The following is a 24,060-nucleotide window of genomic DNA, read 5'->3' on the forward strand; positions in this document are numbered from 1 at the left end:
GAGGTTGTCCAGACCTGCTAGAATCGGTCTACTTTCGGAGAAGAGTGAGTAGAAGGGACCTTACAGATACACCTTTGTGGCTCTAGAGAGACCCATGTGTACGCACAAAGCCTACGGGGGCAGCACATACACATCCCCTACAATAGTCAATAAACATTTATAAAGCGTCTGCTATGTGTCGGGCACTATGCTAAGTGACCGTAGAGGCCATCTGGTCAGAGGACCTGGATTCAAATCCTGCCTCCAATGCTCCGACTCTGGTCCTGCCTTACCCAACAATAAAACGAAGGGCTTAGACCCCATGGCTGGAGAGCCTGTGGATTATCCACCACACTGATAGTTCTTATATATAACTGCCCTTTTAAAGGGACCAAAGCCAGACTTGGCGTAGAAAACTCCCAGCCAGGGGACGTCCTCCTCCACTGTAGATTGCAAGTCCTCTGGTAACCAGGTCTCCCCAAATAGAGCATTATTTGCCCACCGGGCTCTTATTTCCATTTATTTTTAAAGAGCCAAAGCTCTGGGGTTTTGGGTGGAAAACCCCCAGCATGGAGACGTCCTCCTCCAATGCAGATTACCTGCAGCTCCTCTGCCTAGGCACTGGTGAGTAGCCCAAGGTCACCTTGCTGGCATCCTTCTCCTATGCCACGCTGGCTCTCCAGGGAGCTTGTCATTCTGGGCTCTAGGACAAGGCTCCTACAGGGCAGAACCAGCGCAGCCCACGTTGCAGAGGAGGCCCGAGGCCCGCCCCTATGACCGCTAGGCCCGCCCACCAGGCTAGGGCCCCGCCCCCAGCAGGAGGCCCCGCCCCCAAGGCTCCCCGCCTCTAGACGGCAGGCTCTCCTCCCAATCCGGCGGCCGCGCACCGCCTTGGCCCCGCCTCCTTGCTTCCTTACGTGCGTGCGCGTGCTGCGCCGTGACGTGAGCGCCGACGCCCATGCAGACACCGCCCTCGGCCCGCGGCTGTCTCCCGTGGAGCCGAGGAGCGTGCGCCGGGTCCGGAAGCGCAGCCGCGGGTGGGAGGCGGGTCCCGGCGCTGCCCTCGGAGCCGCCCGGGGCCGAGATGCGCCGGGCCCGCTGCGCCCTGCTCCCGGGGGCCCTGCCAGGGCGGCGGAGGCAGGGCGGCCCTGCAGGTGAGGCCGCGGGCGGGCGGGCCGGGAGGGGCCGCGGTTTAACGTTCGTCCGTCAGTGTGTCCGAGCCGCGGGGGCCTTCGGGGAGCAGGGCTGCGGGGCCCGGCCCGGCTCAGGCTCCCGGGGAGGCCGCGCGCCGGCCTTCAGAGGCGCTGTTGTCGTTGTCGTGGTTGTCACCCCCGCCCCCTCTGGGCCTCAGTTTCCCCCTCTGCCCTCTCCTGCCCCGCAGCTCCGACCCAGGGACGGAGCGTGTCACGGGCCTGAGAAAAGTCCTCGCCAGTGGCCTCCCGTCTGACCCTCCCAACCCTGGCAAGGGCAGGAAACTGAGGCCCGGAGAGTTTGCAGGACTTGGCTGGGGGCCCCCGGAAGGATTTAACCCCCGCGCTCCAGCCGCGGCGCCCCCTTTTAGGTTGGGAGGTGTTTCCCTCTTAGCGAAGTAGGTCCTGAAGGCAGTATCATCCCCCCATTTACAGATGGGGAAACTGAGGATCAGCGAGGTTGAGTGGCATTCCTGGGGTCTCCCAGTAACATGGATGGAACCAATCTCGAGGGAGGCGGGATCTGCTCTCCCACCCGGAGTCCTGTTGTGTGCCCAGCAGAACTCGAATCCAGGCCTTCCTGATTCCTAGGGCTGTTTCCGTCCCGTGGGCTGGGCTGGAATGAGCCCGTAGAGATTATTTAATCCGATGTTCTCGTTTTACAGATGAGAACATTTGTTTCCATTCCCCAAGCATGTGCCCATTTTACAGAAGAGGAAACTGAGGAAGCAGTGTTACTTGACTTGGCCAGGGTCACACAGATAGTAGATGTCCGAGGCCAGATTTGAACTCAGGACCATGAGTCTTTGTGTCTCTAGATCACTTGGCTGCCCCTGCCAAGCAAAGAGCCAGGTGTACAACCAAGGGAAGAGGATGTTCCCTAATGAAAGACTTTTGTTGCCAGGGGTACTTTAATAACCAGCATTTATTAAAAATATATACAATGGAGAGGCGCCCTGGCATTGTAATATGTTTTTAACACTCTGAGATTTAAAAAAAGAATTTCCTCCCCAGCAGCTCCATCACATGATACAGGGATTATGTTTTTCAGCTGTGGGGTTTGAAGGAATTCAAGCCTTGGTTTTTCCTTTTGTTTTGTTTTTTCCTTTGGTGTTTCTAAAATAATGGTAAGAACTCACATTTGTTTACAGGGTGCTTTCCTTACGACAGCCCTGTGGGATAGCAGTATTAGTGTTACTTTCCTCGTTTCATATATGAAGGAATGATGATAGTGATAATCCTAGCTGGCAGGAGGTTCAGGGAGGTTAGATTACACTCAGGCTCACACAGCCAGTGTCAGTGCTCAGCCTCCAACTCAGGTCTTTTAATTACAAGACTGGTTGATTCTTCCAGCACTCAGAGACTTGGTAAGTAATAGAAAGTAAAATCCTGGTGTTGATTGAATACAGACTGAAGCAGGCTATTTTTTACTTTCTTTCGTTAGTTTTCCTTTATTTGAGCCTTGTACAAAATGACTAATATGGAAATGTTTTACATAATTGAACATGTATAACCTAAAAAAAGGAAGTAAAATCCTGTTATCTGGAATTATAGAAAATGAGAGTTGGGAGCAAATTTAGATCAAAACCCTTCATTTCACAGATGAGGGAACTGATCCAAACAGCTAACGTGATTCTGTCCAGTTAGTGGTGAGCCAGGGCTCAAACTACCCTCTCCAAGGTAGTGATGATAAAATGATATTTTACCATCCGAAAGCAGTGGGCTTCTCAGTCGTCATCCTTTTTGGCCGTTGCACTTTGACTCTGTTGACCACTCTTTCTTCCTGGTCACTCTGTTCTCTCTTGGCTTCTGTGACACTGCTGTGTCTTGTCCCCCCCCACCCCTCCACCCCTTGTTTGGATGCGCCACAGCCTCCTTTCCTCGATCATCATCCTTCTCCCACCGGTTGAGCTTGGCTTTCCCAAGGCCTTTCCCTACCTTCTGTTCCCTCTCTGGACTCATGCTCTTGGTGGCCTTGACAGCTTCTATGAGCTCAGTTACTGTCTTCATGCAGAAGACTCCCAGATCTATATACTTAGCCCTAATCTCCCTTGGGAACTAGTCTCATATCGCCACCTGCCTTTCAGTACCCTTACTTAAAAGCCCCAAAATGTCGGAAACAGACCTTATGTTTCCCTAAAAAGCCTCCCCAACTCCAGACTTCTTGTTTCTGTTAAGGATGCTATCATCTTTCCAGTTTCCCAGGCTTACGGTCTTGGTGTCATCTCTGACTCCTCCTGCTGAACATTTAGTTGTCAAGTCTGGTTGATTACAGGCTCCTGCATCTGTCATCTTTTCCTGTTGACCCAGCCACCACTCTCATTCAGACACTCCTCACCTCTGGGCCCGATGGACTGTTTTAATTGTTTCCTAACAGGTCTCCGTGCTTCTGCTCTCCCTTCTACATGCAGTGCATCCAGCGGGCAAGTGCTGGGTTGATGCTTCGGAAGTACAGTGCTGACCATGCCCTTCTGTTCAGAATCTTCAGGAGCTCCCAGGTGTCGCTGTTTTCAAATCCCCAATCCTCGGCCTGGCGTCTAAATACCTGCATAGGCTGGCTCCCTCCCACCTATTTTACAGAGTTGTTAATTAATACAACTCCACCGTTGTGGCATCGCTATCCAAGATGCAATCTTCAGTTAGATTTTGAAAGGATAAAGATTTCGTGTACTCTGCATTCCGGCTAAACTGACTTGTTGTGCCTGACATTCCTTCTCCTCACCTGTGCACAGTCAGGTGTTCATGTGCAGAATGCAGCTCTCTCCCTGCTCCTGCCTTTTGATACCCCTGGCTTTGCTTTCGAGGCATAGCTTAGTAACCCTTTCCTACTGGAAGCTCCTTGATCACCTTCCTTATTGGTGCCCTCCCCTCCTGAAGTATTTGTATTTACATGCTTTAGATTGTCCCCAGGGAGGCTGTAACTTCACCAGTACAGGCCTCCTTTCACATTTATCTCTATTCGAAGCTCCTAGCAAACTGCGTTAAAAAAAAATGTGCCTCATTTCCCCCCAGGCCAGCGCTTTTCCCATTACTCCACATTGCTTCCTCTTGAGGGAATAATCTTGCAGGTCATATAATCCAAGCCACCTTCATTTTCAAACTAAGAAAACTGTTACCTAGGATGGGAGAGGGAAGTTTCCAGATTTGATGACAAAGCTAGTACTAGGACCCTGGTTTCCTGACTTCAGTCCAGGCCTCATCTTTACACCAAGGTGACCTTGCTTTCTCCGCTGGCACAAAGCCAGACACGATCCTGGCTGGCTCAGCAGACCCAAGCTGCCCCTGGTAGGAGAAGGCTTTGTCCATATTACAGACTCTTCCCTTGGCTGTTGGCTTTCTACCCCAGCCAGCTAGGTGATGTCACCACTGCCTGGATCTTCCCCCCTCTTACACGTTGGCATGTCTGGTGTGTGGAGAGCCCAGAGGGGGAAGTGATGGTGAAAATGTTCACAGCACAGCTGAGCAGACTGTTGACTTTACCCTAGCATCACCTGATCTTCTGCAGGTGTGGAGGTAGGATTTTTGTTGTGAGTTCATGTAAAAATCATTGTTAAGAATATGAAAGCTGTAGGTAGGAATACGGGGCTTTAGGGAACGTTTTTGTTCTGCTTCACGGCCACAGGTTTCTTCTTGGCAAATTGGGACTGACTGAAATTGCAGGGTGCAGAATATCGTATAGTAAAAATGTTTAAAAAGGAAAAGTTTTGTTATTAAGAAATGTCCATGTTAGAAGATAATCTGGAGGTTATTAACATATTCCCTTTTCAATTCAGTTCTGGTTTCATCTCACACTGCCATCTTTTAATGCACTTTACTCCATTTAATGTAAGGAAAAATTTTTCAGCCTTGGAAAACGTTAAAAGGATCATATCTGTTGTGTCCTGAATTTACTCTGTCATTGATTTGTGCTATTTTTGGTTGTTGAATTAACTGAATTATAAAATGAAATGGGATTTTCCCAAACTGCCTGATTTTGTATTCTCATGCTTCCTGGGTAGTTAGCCACAGCCATGTTCAGATTAATGTATAGGAAACCATGCGGTCACTATTTAATTCAGCAAGAAGTTAAGGCCCCCTGTGGTGAGAGTCATTAAATAATGGTGCCGCCCAAGAGCTGGGGGGGAGGGTGGCGTGGCGGCGGCTGCGAGCCCTGGCCCCTACCTGGGCAAGTCTTTAAACCTCTTTGGAGGCTTTAAGCCCTAAAGTATCACGTGGTTGTAAGTTCTTACTATTAGGAAAAGACATGACATTTGTCAATGTTATTTAATTAGTAAAAGAATGTAACAAGACGGCTCTTAGGCCATAGACAATCATGTATGTGAACTTGCAGCACAGATTAATCAAAAGCAACAGAGAAATTCAAAACAGTTATAAGACAGAGTTGTTCAGAAATGATTTCTTGGGGGAGGTAAATATGGACCCGGACCTTGAAAGCGTAGGATCAGGGCTGGCGGAAGGGAAGGAGGAGTCAGGGTAATGGTGTGTTTCAACAATCCGGCTAGCAGCTGTTGTGGGGGTGAAAGCCCAACAACAAGATCGCTACCAGCACTGCAAAAGCACAGGTTCTTTTGATCTGCTTAACTAAGGAAAGCAAGGTGAAGGGGTTGGCAAGCCTACTTTAATTCAGCACACAAATATCATTCACTTAGTTCAGGGGGAAAATCCAGCACCCTGAACTTCAGAGCAAAATACAAACAAATTACAAACATCAACAGACAGAACAAATACAGATTCATAGTTACCAACACTAGGTTCAGCCCAGGAGCTCAGAACAAGGGCTGGCCCAGAGTCACGCGTGCCACCACTGCTGCGGCAAAGAGCTCCCAAGAACAAACAGCCAACCCCTGGTTTTTATATCTTTTTCCGGGTCAGGGGTGAGTCACACATGCAACTCACCCATGTGACCTAGAATCGTCACAAAGAGGAGACTTAAACCCACGTGGTCCAAAAGCCTCTGCTGTCCCGGACATGTAAACTAGGCCCTCCCTGGAGTTACCCCCCCCAGTTGCCAATCCACACCCTCGTAGGTTTTACACCTAATAGGGGTTTGGGCCTGGGGCTTAGCACCCAGTAAGGCTCAATGAATTACTCAAAGGAAACAAAGGCCAAACTCTTCAAGGGCACTTGGTTGAACTAAGTGCTAAGGAGCCTGTTTTGCTTACCAACACATGGTGGCATTTTAGGTTCAAGAGAATAGTGTTGCAAAGGCCATGCGTGGGAGGTGGTAAGGAATGTGGCCTGCCTGTGGCATAGGACAGTAGCAGTAAGATAGGAAAAGAGGCCAATTGGGAAGGCTTTCGATGCTAAGTGGATCAGCTTGGCTCCGCCCCCAAAGCATTAGGGAGTAGTTTCAGGGTCTTGAGCTGGTGAGTCATGTGATGATGGAAATGTTCTAGGTAGCTGTGGTGTGCACACTGATGACTGGGATAGGGCGAGCAGCAGCTAGGAGGCTCTTGTTCTGGCCTGCACCTCTGTGGGGGCTGCAGAAATGGAGAATGTAAGAGGAAGAAATAGCAGCATTTGATTAGTGATAGAATGTGAGGCTAGGAGAAGCTGGAAAAAACCAAGCTGAGCCATGGTCTTCTGAGAATCTGAGCGATGTAGAGAATGGTGCTGCCTTCTGCAGACATGGTGGAGGGGCCAGGGAGAGTCAGGTCTGGGTGTACTGAGTTTGAAGGGGTGCAGTGGAGGGGGCCGATTTTCATGTGAGAAATGGGAGATGGAAGATTAACTTTGGGCATGGGCTTAGTCACGTACTGCCGCTGGCTTGGAGGTCAGGCGGGGAGGGGAGATGGAGGAACTACAAGGCTACCTGCCTCCTCCTTAGTGGTCTGACTCCAATGATGGGATTGGGGGGTTTGTTGTTACACCTGGACAATATCTGTCCTCCTCAGAAATCTCCCCCAGCTCCCCATTGCTTCTAGGTTAACATGTAAACAAACCAGGCATTCTGCTTGACTTTTCAACCTCGTCACAATCTGGCCTCATCCTAGCTTTTCTTCCTCATTGTACATGGCGTTCCCTCCAACACACTGTGGTCCAGCCAGATCGGCTTTCTCTCAACTACTCCCCAGCAGCACTCCAGCTCGTCTCCATGTCCTTATACTGGCTCCCTCAGTACATGGAGTGCACTCCTTCCTCACCTCCACCTTATGGAATCACTCTTGAGGACCCAGCCCAAGACTGGCGTTCTCCCTGAGGCCTTTCCCGATCTCCATGGCTGCTCATACCTCCCCTCCAGTTCCCGGGCTGTATTCTGTATCTGATGATTCTGCATCTGCTTCTCTGTCCATGCAGATCTATAATTGAGAGCAGATTGTTCCATTGTGTTTGGTTAGCTATCCGCAGCATATAGCACAGTGCCCGGCCCTTAGCGTGTGCTTCATCATTGCTTGTGGTTTGATCTCTTATATGTCAGCCTTGCCTCCCCACAGAGATCATCACCCTGAGCCTGCATCAGTCACGTTTTCTTCTGTCAACTTCCTAACTCTAGTCTGGTGCTGAGCATACAGACATCAGAGATGGCCTTTACGTTCTCTAAGGAGCAGTCTGATTGTGCCTTTCACCTGTGCTCCCAGTTGGGGTGTTTTGTGGTTGGCGCAGTACAGCTGTTACCTAAGGGTCCTGAGTTGTCGACTCAGGAATGCCAGATACTCCGTTAGGACTGGTCTTCTCGTGCAGCACTTTTACAGAGAGCCTTCCTCTGCCGCTCCTGAGCCAGTAGCAGTCAGTCAGGTGGGGCTGTCATTGGAAACACATTTAGGTTCAGTTAAATAGCAACGTACTCAGCAAACATCGTCCTTGAGCTGAGATCCCGCGTATTAGGTTTCGTGGTGTATCGTATGGTCGGTTACTTACTAGTATATGAACTGACTGGTCAGTGGGAATTTTTTTTCCTCTCTCATGAGTGCCTAAGACCAAGGTGTGTCTCTTAATTTTTTTCTAAATTTGTTCCTTCCTGTATTAGGAGGGCAGAGTTTATAATCTCAAAGAGGATCATAAACATGTCTGAAAGGTTCGGAACCGCCGGATATAAGAAACTCTCAAAGTAGAAGGCAGAAGAATCAAAACATATATTTAGGCTCCACAGTAACCAACCCATGAACCAGCAACCCCATTTTGATATATTGATCAAAAGCTTCCAGGCCCAATAAGTACGCCTTGAAAGAGTAACCAGGAGGCTACAGAGAAGCATGATTGCGTAAAGCAAAATCATGCTTCCCCCTCTATGGTAAAAAGATTACCCACTGGCCTCAAGTCCTTGTTCAGCTTCCTCCCGTAGGTCAGCTCTGCCACTGGCAGCTCCTCCTTCAGCTGTGGCTGTGGCTGTGGCTATAGCAATAGCAGCCTCTGGCTCCAACGGGAGCTGCTTTTAACCATCCAGCTTCTGCGGGGGTGTAAGGTACGCCGGGAAAAGCACAGGTTCTTTCGATCAGCTTAAACAAGGGAAGCAAGGTGAAGGGGCCGACAAGCTTACTCCAGTCCAACATACAAACAGTATTCAGTTCAGGGGAAAAAGCCAAACTAGTCAAGGGCACTTGTTGACTAAGTGCTAAGGAGCCCATTTTTGGTTGCCAACACACTTCCTCCCTTACATTTCAGTAACATAAGGTATTCTGATGCTTTGAATGTTGTCCTCGTCCAGCTTTCTAAACAGCTGCCAATAACAACAATAATAATAATAATAATAATAACATTTATATGGCCCTTATTATGTGCCAGGCACTGTGCTCAGGGTGCTACGATTATTACCACATTTGATCTGCACCACCACCCTGGGAGGTAGGTGCTATTATCCATACCCATTTTCCAGATGGAGAAACCGAGGCAGTCAGCGGCTAAGGTACCAAGTATCTAAGGCTGAGTATTTGTCTCCGGTCTTCCTGCATCCAGGCCCAGCACTCTGTGCCCTGTGGTGCCCCCTTGAATCACGTTCCGATTACCTGCTGTCATTCACCAAGAACACACCAAACCAGGGCCTGCTAGTCTTTATCCTTTCCCAGCGCATCTCTGAAGGTTGCACCTCCTTCAGCTGTAATGCACTCTTGTGAATTGTAGCAAGGGTGTGGAAGATTGCTTTGACCGTGTCATCTCTCTCCTCTCCAGGAATGGGAAGGCTTTGGCTCCGTGGGTAGCCCGCTGATTTTATAACCACACATTGAAACGACTGAGACCAAGAGCCTTGGTTTGATTTCTCCTACTGATCATCTCAGCATGGGGAGGTAAGTGCCTGGCACCAGGGCTTGGCATCGGTCTCCATTTGAATAGGTCACAAGTTTGTAGCATGAGTTAAGTCAGCTAGACACTAGGAATAAAAGTGTATGGCGGTAGTAGCCAGCTTTTTTTTGGCTGTTCCAAGCCCAGTGGGGTGCCACAAAAGGGTGTGACAAACCAGAGTGATGAGAAAGGGGCTTGCTGTAGCTGTCAGGGAAGGGCCAGAAGTGCTGGTATCTCTCAGACATGGAGTAGCTGTTTACAGCTCTCTGAAGGATGGATAGGAGGAGAGGCCCCTAAAGAAAGACAATAGAAATAAAGAAGGGGATTTCTCATTTTTAGTGTCAAAACCGTGCACAAACCGTCTCCTTCTTAGAGCAGCCCCTTTGGTGGGTTTTCATAGCTCTTCTATCCACTGCCTGTCCAGCTCTGCCCTTCCTGCTGCTTTTATCCTATGGGTCTGAATTATAAAAAGACTGGCCTAGGGCTCGGAAAATTATCAGAAATATTTTCTTGACTAGGAAGGATAATTTATTTATTTTATTTCCATTCTTTTTTATTTTTCCCACTTAATAGTATTTTATTTTTTCCAACTACATGTAATAGTTTTCAGCATTCACTTTTATAAGATTTTGAGTTCCAAATTTTTTTCTCCCTCCTCCCCCCCTTCCCCAAGAGGGCCGGCAATCTAATACAGGCTGCACATGTCCAGTAATGTCAGATGTATTTCCATATTAGTCTTGTTGTGCAAGAAGAATCAGAACAAAAGGGAAGAACCACGAGAAAGAAAAAACAACAAAGAAAGAGAAAAGAGTATGTTTCGATCCACATTTCGACTCCATAGTTTTTTCTCTGGATGTGGAAAGCATTTTCCATCATGGATCTTTTGGAGTTGTCATTGTATTGCAGAGTTGGTCATCATTCAGTGTTGCCCTTACTGTGTACAATGTTCTGCTGGTTCTGCTCACTTCACTCAGTTTGTGTACATCTTTCCACCTTTTTCTGAAACCTGCCCGTTTATCATTTCTTATAGCACAGTAGTATGCCATTCCATTCGTATATGGCTGAATAAGTGTATATGGATGGAATCGAATACTGTTGTGCTATAAGAAATGATGAGCAGGCAGGTTTCAGATAAATTTATTTTTACATCCTTTTCTTGTATCCTGCGTTGTTAAATTTCAGTTGTTAAAGTAGCTTTAAATGTTCTTTTATAGTTTACAAGTGCCTGTTGTATTTTAAACAAAAGAAGTTAAAGCCTTGGACCTGTTGGATTAAGTCAGCTTCAGGCTTAGCCCACAATTCTTCTACCTTCATCTTTTCCTCAGGTCTAAAAAAGTTTGATTCAGAATCCAGTATGTGCCGAGCCCTCTATGATGTTAGGGATACAGATACAAAATGACAAACTCACTTGTAGGTGCTGAAATTCTGCTTGATAATAGTTACATGCGGAGTAGGTGTTTATTTAAGAAAATAACCTGTTGCTGAACGTGCTGCTCTAAGGCTGGGTTGATTGATTTACTCAGTCAGCTCCCTTCTTCCCCATTTTCTCTCTCTCTCTTGGCTTGAGCCCGCTTTCCTGGACTTTGCATGTTCTTGTGGGAGGAGAGTGTGTTGTACATGTTGGGGCAATATTTGTATCACACATTCTTACCATGCCCCCTTCGGAAGCACTCATCTCTAAAACCCCTTTATGGCTGGCTGACGAAATCAGCTCTCAGGGGATCACGTTGGGGAGAGCACATTGGTGAGGGCCTCGAGGAGGGCCCCAAGAGCTCCTGGGGCAGACGCGGCCTCACTCTGTTACCTGAGCCTCAGCAGAGAGGAAGGGAGGTGGCCAGGATCCTCAGAGCCTGCGTGCTTACACCGCTCAGTTCCATGGTGCCTTTACATAGTGCACATCATTAACTGCAGTACTGCCTATGTGAGAGTGTTCATCACACACCTCTCTGTAGAGGCAGCAGAGTAGCCCGGTGGATGGTGCTGGGCCTGGAGCCAGGGAGAAGGGCCAGTCACCCCACCTCTTTCTGCCTCAGTTTCCTCAGCTGTAACAAGAACAGCACCTAGCTTACAATGTTGCTGTGAAGATCAAATGAGATCCTGTTTGTTAAGCACTTCACACAGAGCCGGGCATGTAGTAATGCTTGTTTCCTTCCTATGTACATTGTATTATCATAATACCTATTTTCATTCTGCATTGAGTCTTGCTGCGTAGGGTGACGGAGCTGAAGATACAGATAGCTCTTCTGGATGAGGAGCTGGGTCTCTGGGCTTCCAGGGATCTTCAGTCCAGAGGTGGAGAACTGTCCATTTAACATGAAAGTTTCCATGTATACGAGACACCAGAAAATAATGTTTAAAGAGGAGAGTGTAGGAGTTGGCATTATTTTTTATATTAAAAAGAACATTCATGCCAAAGCCATTATCACCAGAGCTAAATAGTAGTTCTAGAATTTTTATTCCCTCGGCTGATTTGTGGTATGGCCATGAGTAATTGTACTTTTTTCTTTGCCTCAACATCCTCTTATAAAGAGGGGACAAAAATATTTAAAATACGAGGGTATCTTAGTGGAATGTTTTAAAAAACAAACAGGAACCCATATGTAAGATACTATTCACAATGTCGCTTTGTTGTTATAAAGAATTGTAAACTAAGGAATCGACTCAGTTGAGGGATGATTTAACAAATTATGGTACCCGAATGTGATGAAATATTATTGTGCTATAAGAAGGAACGTGCTCTAGATTCAGAGAAACTTGGGAAGATTTGTATAACCCATTGCAGGGCAAGTAAGCAGAAACAAGAGAACAGTTTACACGATGACTACCACATTATACAGGAAAAAGAACTTTGAGAGCCGTAAGAGCTCTGATGTAAGCAGTGACTGACCGTGACTGCAGGGAGCGGGCCGAGGGGGGAGCCTCTTCCCCACCTCCTGGCAGAGAGGGGATAGGCTAGAGACGGGTGTGCTTGACTCTGCTTGGTTGTTACACGGAGGGGCTTTGTTTTTGATTCTTTGGGGAGGGTGAGGGCGAGATTGAGGCAGAGAGGGTGGCCACCAAAGAAGACAAGAAATAGGAATGCCGTTGGAGTATTTTATTAAAGGCACGGAAGAACACAGAAGGAATTTCCGAGAGAAACATAGACAAGCAGGACACCTTTGAAACTAACGTGCTGAATTTATGATGTTGTTTTTAAAGATGCAAGCTGTTTGTAACAGACGTGAGCCATTTCAGACGCTACCCCTTGTCATTTCTTTGTGTGTGGGAACGTTCATGTTTGCTGGTGTCGGTCAGATTTAGAATATCTTATAACATTTTGAAAACGTGGCAGTGCCCGAAGGGAATGGCTTTAATACCAAGGATATATTGAACCAAGCTAACACCGTGGGTAGGAAATAGAGGCACCTCAGAAACAGATATGGGCATGACTGGTCCCTCTGGGTCCCTTTGGCTGCTCTGAAATGTGTGCTCTCTGCATTTCAGGATCAGCGTCTCCTGCCTGTTTCCTGCTTCCTGGCATTTTAGCATCTCCCCGGTGGGATGTCCTCGAATTCTGAACACCAACCTACGCCAGATTGTCGTCCTTGGCATCCTGGCTGCTGCTGTTTCCTTGTTATACTTCTCTGTCGTCATAATCCGGCATAAGTATGGGCGCTTGTCCCGGGATAAGAAGTTTCACAGGTGAGAAGCTTCATGACGGGATGGACGGATCTCACTTCACGGCTAAAAAGGGCTCTGGGTTCAGGACAGGACATGCCTTGGCTCGGCCCAGGAAAGGGTGACTCTCCCAAAAATGGGATGATGTCATCTGCGTGCCCAAGTCATGCCAAAGAGGTGTCTCAGATCATTTGAACCAGACTTCTACTGTGGCCGTGCTGGATTTTAAATTAAAGTTGACATTTTACTAGCTTTAAAAGCAAGAAGTTTTGTCTTTTTTGAACTTCAAGTGGTTAAGGCCTGTTTTGTTAGGAGTGAGCGATGTGTCTGGCTCAGAGGGTCATCAACATTGCTTGTTTTCTTTTCTGTCAACTTGAATTATTCAGCAAGTGGTATAAAATGTCATAGTGGTGTTACTGCGCCGCAGCCTAAAAGTTCATCGGACGTAATGACTGCTATTTATAAAACATTCTTTACTGGATTTGAGGAGACCGTTTAAGATCCAACATATCCATTGACTTTCTCCTGCTAGGTATCTGGCCCGAGTGACAGACATCGAAGCTACTGACACCAACAACCCGCACATCAATTATGGTATCGTGGTGGACTGCGGGAGCAGCGGATCTCGGATTTTTGTCTATTGCTGGCCCCGGCACAATGGCAATCCTCATGATCTGTTGGATATCCGACAGATGAGGGACAAAAACCGAAAGCCGGTGGTCATGAAAATAAAACCAGGTATGTGGGTGGTAAATGTTATGTCAGTCTTTTTTATTTTTTGTTTTTTTTTTAAATTTTTGGAGGAGGGAAGGCAGAGCAGTTGGGGTTAAGTGACTTGCCCAAAGTCACACAGCTAGCAAGTGTGTCAGGTGTCTGAGAGGCCGGATTTCAACTCAGGTCCTCCTGACTCCAGAGCTGGTACTCTACTCACTGTGCCACCTGGCTGCCCCCTATGTTAGTCCTTTTTAATGCCTTTGTCTTTTCTGCCTGGGCTGAGCATCTGGATTCTCTGGTTCGTGCTCTTGTGCCCTCCTCACTGGGCTCACTTGTTCTCATCCCATCCAGGCACTCGTGCACACCGATGAGAGACTCAGCTTCCTCAAGTGCTTTGTTCCTGCAGACCTTTTATGACTCAGTGGCTAGAGCGGGGCAGTCCAGGCTTTTCCAGTAGAACCCAGAACTTCCCCTGATGGCGCTCGGAGCCGCTTGCTGTGGCCGGGCCTTTCTGCCCATATGTTCCCTCTCTCATAGTTTGCTGGGAGCCCCAGGGGAGAAGGGCCCATGTCCCTCTTTCTCTGCTCAGGCCTGTAGCTACTTTGCTGCCCCCCACAGTCTTCACTAGTGCTTCTCCCCTCCCCCCCACTTCGCCCCACCATCTTCCCTCAGTTTCAAGACTTGAGGGAAATGAAAAAGAGAGACTCTTCACAAAACATTTGGGGATTCTACCATAGAGAATAAGGTCCCTGATCTGACATTCAAGGCCTTACACCATTTCTCTCTGGCCTAGCTTTCCAGACTTAGCTCCTTCTCTTCCTGTGCTTCAGGCAGGCTAGTCTGCTGACTGTCCTTTGCACATGCTCTGCACAGGCCTGCGTTTCTCCTGCTGCTTCTCTCTGGGTGATGCCAGGCCCATCTGCCAGGCCCAGCTCTAGCTCCCCTCTTTGACAGGCCCTTCCTGCCACCCAGTGCTGCAGTGCCTGATGTCCCAAAGTAACAACAGTAGCGGTACCAGCCTCGGGCCTCTGGTTAGGCACCTGCCCATCCCACCCTCACCCAGGTTTCCGAGCCATCCTCTCATGTGTCTCTCACTCTTTTAATTTACAAATCCACAGAGAATGAGGCCTCTGGTCTATCCTTGGATCTTTTTCTCCCACACTATTTAGCATGATGCTTGCTACATAGTTGTATCTGGTCTACATTTGTTGGTCGACAAATTATCGGAGGTTTTTGCTGTTTTGTTATCTATCCCTCCCTTGTTAATAACAAATGGAAATTTCAAACACTTTAAAAATGGGGTCTGATCCTAGGAAACATTTGTCATTTATTTGGGGTGTAAGAGATGGGTGGTGGTGAATATCTTTGTGATCAGATCCATTATTAACCATATGATATGATTGACCTGAGAGGTGATATGCATGTTTGTGTCTTTCAAAAAAATTGATCTTGTCCAAGCCAGATGATATGTAAGAATTAAAATGTGCTTTGTCCACTGTGTAACATCATGGTTTGTTTTATTTTGACCATGGGCTGGTTCTTTAACGTGAAAAGCAATTTTATGTTATCATCCTACGTCATTTAAACTGTCTTCACTTGAAGCTATCTAAGCAAGTTTATAAGCCCAGACCTCTCAAATTTGCTGTTGAATGTTGGGCACTGGCCCTGTGATTTCATTACTGTAAGGAACTTCTTTTAAGAAAACTCTAGCAATTCAGGCCAGCATGGAGTAGCTGAGGGACTTGGCGCTGGCCCCCTGGCCAGGAGAGGGCAGAGGCAGAAATTGGACCTGGGTGTTCTGGCTCTGAGGCCTCTCTCCCGTCCTCTCAACTACATAAAAGGGAATTCAGTTATTCTCCTCTATCAGAATTGTATGAAGAGAGGCTGGACAGGCAACATTTTTTTTTTTTTTGGAGAGGCAGTCGAGTTAAGTGACTTACTCGGGATCGCACAGTAAATGTCAAGTGTCTGAGTCCCGATCTGAACTCAGGTCCTCCCAACTCCTCAGCTGGTGCTCTGTTCACTGAGCACATAGCTTCCCCAGCATTTACATATAAAAATCATTTTGTAACTATCAGCCTTTATTAAAGCACCTACTGTGTACCAGGCCCTGGGTGTATGAGGCAGAAATAAAACAGCACCTGCCTCAAAGAGCTTAGTCTTTTGGGAAGACAAAACGTCCGTTTGTTAATAGATAAAAAATAAATACGAGGGAATTTTATGGCAGAAGCCCCGAAGCCCGGCTTGTCTCAGGAAAGGCATCAGGGATGGGGCATTTGAGCTGAAAGAAGCTGGAAACTCTTCTGAGGAGACGGTGTGTTGTGTGTGAAGGCCAGTAGTGTATGATAGAGCTGAAAGGTGGGGTGGAAGCCAGAATCATGCCCTCTCCCCCCCACCCCCAGACACACACACACACGTACACACTCGCTCTCTCTCTCTCACACACTGTCTCACACTCACTCTCACTCTTTTAGCCCCCTGGCATTCCATTACCGGGTTCAGGTGCTTCAGTCAAGGCCACAAATACTATTTTCCCCATGTGACGCTCAGTGCTTCTGGAGAAGGCCTGTGCAGCAGTTCCAAGGTATTAGCAGCCTGCCTCTTAGTTGCCTCCTGTTACTGATGGAGCATCTATTGCAAACTTCCTTTTGTGGAAATCACAGGTAGTGAGTGCTCCTGTGCAGCAGGAGACTTAAGGCCTTTCCCTCCTCTCGGCTTTGAGAAAGGACGGAAGACAAAGTCCCTCTTGCCTAACTCTAACATTAGTTTTCACACTTTCTCCTCCTCCTCCCCTTTTATTGCTGTTTTCCCCCTTTGGCCCAGAGATCCGGATCTGCCGTGGCTTCACAGCCTGCCTTGACTTAATCTTCAAACTTTTTATATCAGGATGCAAACACTTCAAGGACTAAGTAGAATGTAATTGGACACATGAGCATGTTCTCCACTCCCCTGCAGGGAGGGGAAAACATTTAGACTTTATTTACAGTTTAACCCTACTCTGCTCCAGCCAGGTCCCCATAGTCCCAGCTCCTTGCACTACCCCCCCCCCTTCAAAGTCTGAGAGAGGATTGGGGTGAGGAGGAAGGTTGTGAGGCTCCTCGCTTCCTCTGCCAGGGCCCTGGCACGCTGAATGTTGTCAGCTGTGGCTCCATCAGAGGTCCATGTGCAATGGGACAGGACAAGGCTCAGCTCTGCCTCAGTCTGACGCTCAACGGCCACATCCCCAATAAGGAGGAAGGTCTTGACTTTCTGTTCTGGGCTCACTAAGGCAGCAAACTCCTTGGCCTCAAATTTGTGGTGTTTTTGGTGTACATTTCCACAAAGGGAAGACATCCAGTGGGTGATTTCTTGTTTTCAAAAACTTTTCTAGTTCTCCTTGGTCCTCCCGATTGGCCAGGGCAGTCAGCTCTGACCACCGGAACCCGCTGTCAGGGATTCAGAAGTCCCGGCCTAGCTGCGCAGCCCCCTTGTTGTTCCCACTGAGGAGGAGGGAAGTCACCGTGTAAAGTGACTGTGCTTTTATGTAAGCATCATCATCAGTTTTTAATTAGCCTCCTTTCTGTCTCTGCCTAGACAGATGGCCTTGGTGTGGCTGGGCACTAGCCTGCTTCAGGATGTGAGTGCTTGCATGGGGCAGGCCTAAGAGATGAGGATTGGGAGCTTCTCTTTGCTGTGGGCTGACCTTAGAATCCACTCTTAACAGAAGATAACCTTGTGATCGTAGAGGCCCTGTGTTACAATCAAATTACTGTAGATTGGGGAGCTGGAGCCATGTGATGAAGGGCCTCAAGCGTGGAATGGAGAAGTTTGTACTTGATCCTACAAGTCATAGGGAAGTTGCTGGAGTTTATTGGGGAGGGGTGAGTGACCTCGTCAGATATTTGCCTTAGGAATATCACTTTGGCAGCTGTGGAAAATAGATTGGAAAGGGAGAGAGAGTGGAAACTGGCAGGCCAATGAGGAGACTGTCACGGTAATCTAGGCTTCATAGAACCACAGAACTGGAGATTCAGAGGGGCCCTCAACAGCCGTCTAGTCCAGCCCATATAGGAAAGGAATCCTTATTGTAACATAGCCAAGAAATGGTTGAAGGAAGAGAAAATATAGACAGTGATCAGGTGTCCAATGGAGAGCTGCCACCAGCCTCAGCATTAGGCGCCATGCCTGGAATGTCAAAGAGGAAGGTTTGCTGAGCGATGGCAGCAGAGAGAACGTCTGGACGTGGCCCTGGGGACCAGCCAGCAGAGATGGGGAGTAGTGGCCGAGTAAGGAACTTGGGATTCTGTGTCCTGGGATTAGAGGAGTTTCATAGCCGACAGGGATTGACTGGAGCTTCTCTTTTGTTCTGCTAGCAAGACAGCTCATTCCCTCACTAACAGAGCAGACGTCGGTCCAGCTTATCCAGAGAAGCGCTAGCTGATTTCTAGGGAGAACCTGTTCCTGATTCCTTTATCTGTAAACAGACATTTAAAAATATCTGTTTGGTTGTTTGCCTGAGTCCACATCAGGTTCTTACAGTTGTGAATCTCAAAAGGGATCTCCCACGGCCTTTGACCCACCCCGTGTCCTTGCCAGAAGCAACCATCCGTCCTGGTGTGAAGACTTTAAGTGAGGGGAGCATGTGCTCCTGAGGCACTTCATCCCCCTCTGGCCTGTTGGGGATGTTTTCCTGGAGTCCTCACCTTTAACAGCGTCCTGTAGCCCGAGCCTCCAGACCAGAGCGCCCCAGCGCATCTCTGGTGTCATGCACTGTCTGACAGCATCTGCCAAACTTGGAGGCTGTATGATCTAGTAGATGCGATGGTGGCCGGCAGTAGAGGCTGTGCTGGTAGTCCCTGTTCTGGACAAGTGGCAGTGACCATGGGCAAGTCACATGAGGCTTCTTTTCTCATTCGTACAATAAGGGGGACATCCTTTCTGGTTTTGACACTGTGATGATGTTGTCCTTATCAATGGTGGTGGTGGTTGGTGGTTTTCAGTTGTGTCTGACTCTTTGTGACCCCTTTTGGAGTTTTCCTGGCAGAGGTACTGGAGTCTTTGCCATTTCCTTCTCTAGCTGATTTTATAGATGAGCAACTGAGGCAAACAGGGTGAAGTGACTTGCCCAGGATCACACAGCTAGTAAGTGTCTGAGACCAGATTTGAACTCAGGAAGATGAGTCTTCCTGAGTCAGGCCCAGGACTCTGGTGCCACCTAGTGGCATGCTTTGTGATTCCAAGTGCCACCTATAAAGAAATGGCTTTTTGCAAATGGAATGTTAGCAACATGAGCCTGTCTGGGAAACTTGCAGGATGGCCATCCCAAGAGAGTAGACCCTCTCAGCTGGAATTTCTGTTGCTTATGTTTCCTGCTTCTCCAGGCATATCAGAGTTTGCTACCTCTCCAGAAAAAGTCAGTGATTATATTTCCCCACTTCTGAGTTTTGCTGCAGAACACGTGCCACGGGCCAAACACAAAGAGACCCCTCTCTATATCCTCTGTACGGCCGGCATGAGAATCCTTCCGGAAAGGTAATGAGCAGTGTGTGTGTTGGGGAAGGCGAGGGAGTAAAAATGGTTTTTGTAAGTTCATGGGAAAAGACTCATGATGGACAATGCCATCCACATCTAGAAAAAGAAACATGGAGTCTAAATGCAGATCAAACAGACTATTTTCTTTTTTTGTTTTGTTTTGTTTTATGTTTTTCTTTCTCATGGGTATTCCCATTTGTTCTAATTCTTCTGTACAATATGACTATTGTAAAAATATGTTTAATAGGAATGTATACGTAGAGTCTATATCGGATTGCATGCTCTCTTGGGAAGGGGGAGGGAAGGGCGGGAGAGAAAATTTAAAACTTATAGAAGTACATATTAAAACCTAAAAATAAATTAACTTATTAAAAATATAAGTTCATGGGAGGTACATTCTCAGTGTGAGGACAGAGGGACAGATGTTAAATAAGGGGTGGGAGAAAGGGGAAGTCTTTTATTTCAGTATGTGGAATAAGAAATTAAAAATTCACCTTTTGCCTTACTTTAGCTCTGGGAGATTTTGATACTCTACATCTCTCGGTTACTATGGTACCACCAGGTCACCCTAAAAATTCTACTCTTAAAGAGTATTAAATTGAATTATTTTAAACTAGGTATTTACTTTTAGAACCTTTGATCCAGATCGTTCTGTTTAGTTCTGGGTCTGGAGTTTTAGTTTAAGATGGAGAATGACCAGGATGTTGAAGGAGCTGAACATGTCTGTGCCAGCAGAGATTTGAGAGTTGTCCTGATAACTCTCTTGAGGGGAAATGCTAGTTAACCTTCAAGTATTTAAAGGATAGTCTTATGAAAGTGGGTTTGGATTGGTTCTGTTTGGCCCCAGAACAGGTCTAGGAGTGATGGGTGAACATCCCAGAATGGCATCCTCCGAGTTAAGGGAACCTCGTGTGATGGGAGCTGTCGTGCAGTGGGGATGGTGGTGGTGGACTTTTCCTCCCCCAGGGGCCTCGGATGAAGGCCAGGGCTGGCCTCATGGGCCTCTCCGAGTTGCTGTGGCTGTGTTGGGCAGGGATGTGCCCTGAACCCAAGTTTTCTCTTATGGCTTTATCTGGCTTCTCTTTTCAGTCAGCAGAAAGCCATATTGGAAGATCTCCTGACAGACATCCCAGCACACTTTGACTTTCTGTTCTCCGACTCTCATGCCGAGGTTATTTCAGGGAAGCAAGAAGGTCAGTGTTTGATCACTTCACGATGCCTTTGTGTCATCAGCAGCATGAGGTTTGGGCAGCTCCACACTCAGCCCCTGAATGTCACCATCCGTACCTTCATATTGGGGAAACCACTGCCTCCTTCCCAACAGACACTTTTACTATAGCCAGATTTACTTTGATCGGGAACTGTCACAGTTACCCAGACGCTCAGCCGTGGGAAACACTTAATTTGTTTCCGCCACAGGAGCCACTTAGGAAATGTATTTCAGGTTGATTTGAACAGAGGAATAAGCTACAGCTCTCCAGACTGATGATGGACAATTATCACCAGTCTTCTCTCTGGAGCCTCCCAGGCTGGTAGCTCCTGGAAGTTTCTCTAAGCTCTAAGGGAGAAGCCGGGTCATTGGAACAGCCATTTTCAGAGAGTTAGGAAAAATTACAGCTTAGAATGAAATGGAGCAGTGAACACGTTTAATATAGTAGCTTATTTTATAGCCCTCTTAACAGAACCCAGAGGGTTTGGCAGATGGGTTGCTAGAAATTGTGGCTAAAGGGTCAGTTTGTGGCTGTGTCCTAGAGTGTTTATGACTGCGGTTGTCATTTGTTCCATTAACCCCTCGGAGTGCATCCCACGTTGACAGTTAGGCTCCTAATTACTGTGATACCCTTCTCTCTTCTCCCTTGCAGAACCAAAGGTTCACAAAGCCATGTTTCTCTTTGTATCCTGAATTGAACAAAGACCAAAAAAAGAGAACATTGCCATGTAAAGAGTTAGAACAGAACAGGAGAATAATGTGTAAAACTGTCCACGTCTGTCTGGAGCTTCTTCTTTTAAGAAAACATACAGCTTTGCCATGGACTTTCAGAGCTGTCTTGCTTCTCGATATCTCCTCTTGAACTTCTCTTCTGTGCTTTTTAAAAATGCTTCAATGACTCTCTTTACTTCTTCTCTTAGCAGCACTCTGGCCAGTGCCTTCCTCCCCCCACATCTTCCATTTTTCCCCTCCCTTTCCCCCCTCGTCTTACCTTTGAAAGGAAATATCATTTTGATCATAAAGAACACTATTTTCTGAATTTGTATGTGAAGGAAGTGATGTGCTTGGAGGGAAGAATGGGATAAAAACAGGAGCCTGTGAAGATTTTGTAAAAACTTAATTGTAATTAATTCCACCAATGCTTCATTGTGGTGTGGAGGGGACCCTGAAATCACAAAGCTGGACCGGTTTCTGAGAGGCTAGAAGGGCTTAGAGGTCAGCCCCAGTGACAGACAGCAGCAGGCCTGTCTTCCTAGGCCTGACCATCACCAGAGGACCAGCTCTTGATAAGTACAGAGAGGCACCTGACCCTGGAGAGGCTGGCCCCCAGTGATGAGTGATGACCATTCACTGACCTTTAGAGGGACTGTTGCCTGAGTCTGAGGAGGAAGCACCCACATTCCCCAAAGCCCATTGCCTTTGAGTCCTAAGGGAATGGTAACCCATTAGGACAGTGTGTCTGATTAAGCAGACTCCAGTCACTCCAGACAGACTAGCCAGGAGAGTTGTGGGAGGACGGCTTCTTGGATGTTTGAGCTCAGACCTCCCGGTCACTGCCATAGGGAATTGTTCTGAATTGTCTTTAGTGTTGTCACACGTACTGTTTTATTTTTCATTTGCTTAACTCCTCAACCAATGAGATGACTGGCATTCACATAATTGCTTGCAAAATACCTTTACATACATTACGTTGTTTGAGCAACCCTGTGAGGTCGGGGCCTTCCAGTGTCATTGTCTCCACTTTACAGGTGAGGGAGTGGAGGCTCTAAGAGCTCAAGAGATTTACCCATGATCACATAGCTAGTGAGCATTGGAGGCAGGTGCTGAGCCCAGATCTTCCTGGGTCCCAAGCCAGCACTATCCCTGGTGCTACAAGGCTGTTCCTGATCCTCCACGGGCCTGCCAAGGGAACCTTGTACGTAATGAGAACTCCCTCACCATGCGATTTGAGAACAAAATTCGTTTTCTGTGGTCTTACTGAAAGTGCTTCTAAGACAGTGTCTTTGATCAGTCCTCCAAATAGAACTTTACCATAATTCCCGTTTGTATGAGTCAGACCGGTTATTGTTCTTTGCCGTGTCCCTAGGTGTCTATGCTTGGATCGGCATTAACTTTGTCCTCGGGCGGTTTGAGCACGTTGAAGATGGTAAGTATGATGGCTAGAATAATGAAACCAGTAGGTCTGCTTGTTGGGAAATTGTAATGATTTCTAGTTGAGTACATTTTTTTTAATTGGAGTTGGAATTTTTCTTAGCTAAACCTCTGACACAGTTTTTACAAGTAAACTTCTCAGTACATTTATTTGTAGGAGTCAAGGGATTAAATAAATGGAACTGAATTGTAGAAGACGTTTGGCTTTATCAGTAGGCCAGTTTGACTAAATCCACTTTAAATTCATCATGACTACAAAACGGGTCTCTTGAGAAGACCCCAAGACCAAGGCAGAGTTTGTCCCAAGCAAGGTCTCCTGCATGTTTTGCAGATGACGAGGCAGTGGTGGAAGTGAACGTTCCTGGGGGCGAGAGCCAAGCGGCTATTGTCCGAAAAAGGACAGCGGGTATTCTGGACATGGGCGGAGTGTCTACCCAGATAGCGTACGAAGTTCCCAAAAGTGTAAGCTTTGCCTCCTCACAGCAGGTTATTATCTGTACAGATTTTCTTCCGTTTGGTTTGATTTTTCATTTAACATGTCTCCATCCATTTTTGTTTTGTTTTCTGAGTCTTAAAGCATCATTACTGTGCTTATTGGGGTGCCACCTCCCCAAACCCAGGAGAAAGGAGTCAGGAGGAGAACGAGGCACATCTCAGCTGAGCTGTTTGGGTTTGGTCATTGAAATCAGCTGGTTTGTTTTGCTAACCTTGGTTAGCTCTTTACTTAGAAATGCCAAGGAATACTTGGTTTGGCTTTGGGTTGGGTTTTTTCTGCCTTCAGTTAGATTTTTTTTCAACAGGTACTGTAAAGTTGTTTTTTTTTTAATGACACAATAAAACAAGTCACGATAAATTTAATCCAGTGATGTGAATGGGAAAGGACTTGCACTGGTTGTGCCTTAGACAACTTGTTACTTTCTCAGAAAAGGCTTAGTGTCTTCATCAGGGCTGAGAAGGAAGGTCTGAATTTGTGATTTATGACGCCTTTCCACTCTGCTTATACACCCTTTGTAGCTCTCTCGGTCACTGCTTGCTGTTTTCCCATTAGGCAGCAAAAAGCAGGGGCTTGCAGGGAGCACTGGCCAGAAAGTAGGAAGCCTGGTTTGGGTTCAGGCCTAAAGCTGGATTGCTGCCCAGCTTGACTGCTCAATTCCTCTGACCATTCATGGGGAGGACATTATCTCTTCTTAGAACAGAACTCATTAAATTCTTTGAGCTTATGAGCGAAAGATGCCAGAAAAATCCGGGTGTCACAAGGTGGACCTTCCCTGTCCCTTGCCAGGAGGTTTTTGTTTTGAGACTATAAACCCGTGTGTGTGTGTGCACGCTTGTGCCCCTGTGTGTGTGTGTACGTGTGTGCCTGTGTGTGTGTGTGTGTGTGTGTGTGTGTGTGTGTGTGTGTACGTGTACACATGCATATATTGGCCTCCC

The 24,060-nt window shown here is 47.3% G+C and overlaps 1 protein-coding gene across 2 annotated transcripts in view; it reads left to right on the plus strand.

The window, feature by feature from the left end:
- The first annotated feature begins 954 nt into the window (after positions 1–954).
- ENTPD4 (ectonucleoside triphosphate diphosphohydrolase 4) overlaps positions 955–24,060 on the plus strand; it is a 32,930-nt gene continuing 9,824 nt past the window's right edge. For both annotated transcript variants that reach the window (XR_005009879.1, XM_036749648.1), the window contains exons 1-8: positions 955–1,133; positions 9,276–9,391; positions 12,870–13,067; positions 13,576–13,781; positions 19,118–19,268; positions 20,358–20,461; positions 22,565–22,624; positions 22,961–23,115. Coding sequence is in view for 1 of the 2 variants with exons in the window: in XM_036749648.1 (XP_036605543.1) it covers positions 9,384–9,391; positions 12,870–13,067; positions 13,576–13,781; positions 19,118–19,268; positions 20,358–20,461; positions 22,565–22,624; positions 22,961–23,115 (882 nt within the window). In the remaining variant the exon portion in view is untranslated. The remainder of the gene's footprint in view (positions 1,134–9,275; positions 9,392–12,869; positions 13,068–13,575; positions 13,782–19,117; positions 19,269–20,357; positions 20,462–22,564; positions 22,625–22,960; positions 23,116–24,060) is intronic.

This window comes from Trichosurus vulpecula, chromosome 3 (genome assembly GCF_011100635.1).
Source record: "Trichosurus vulpecula isolate mTriVul1 chromosome 3, mTriVul1.pri, whole genome shotgun sequence".
Lineage (NCBI taxonomy): Eukaryota > Metazoa > Chordata > Mammalia > Diprotodontia > Phalangeridae > Trichosurus > Trichosurus vulpecula.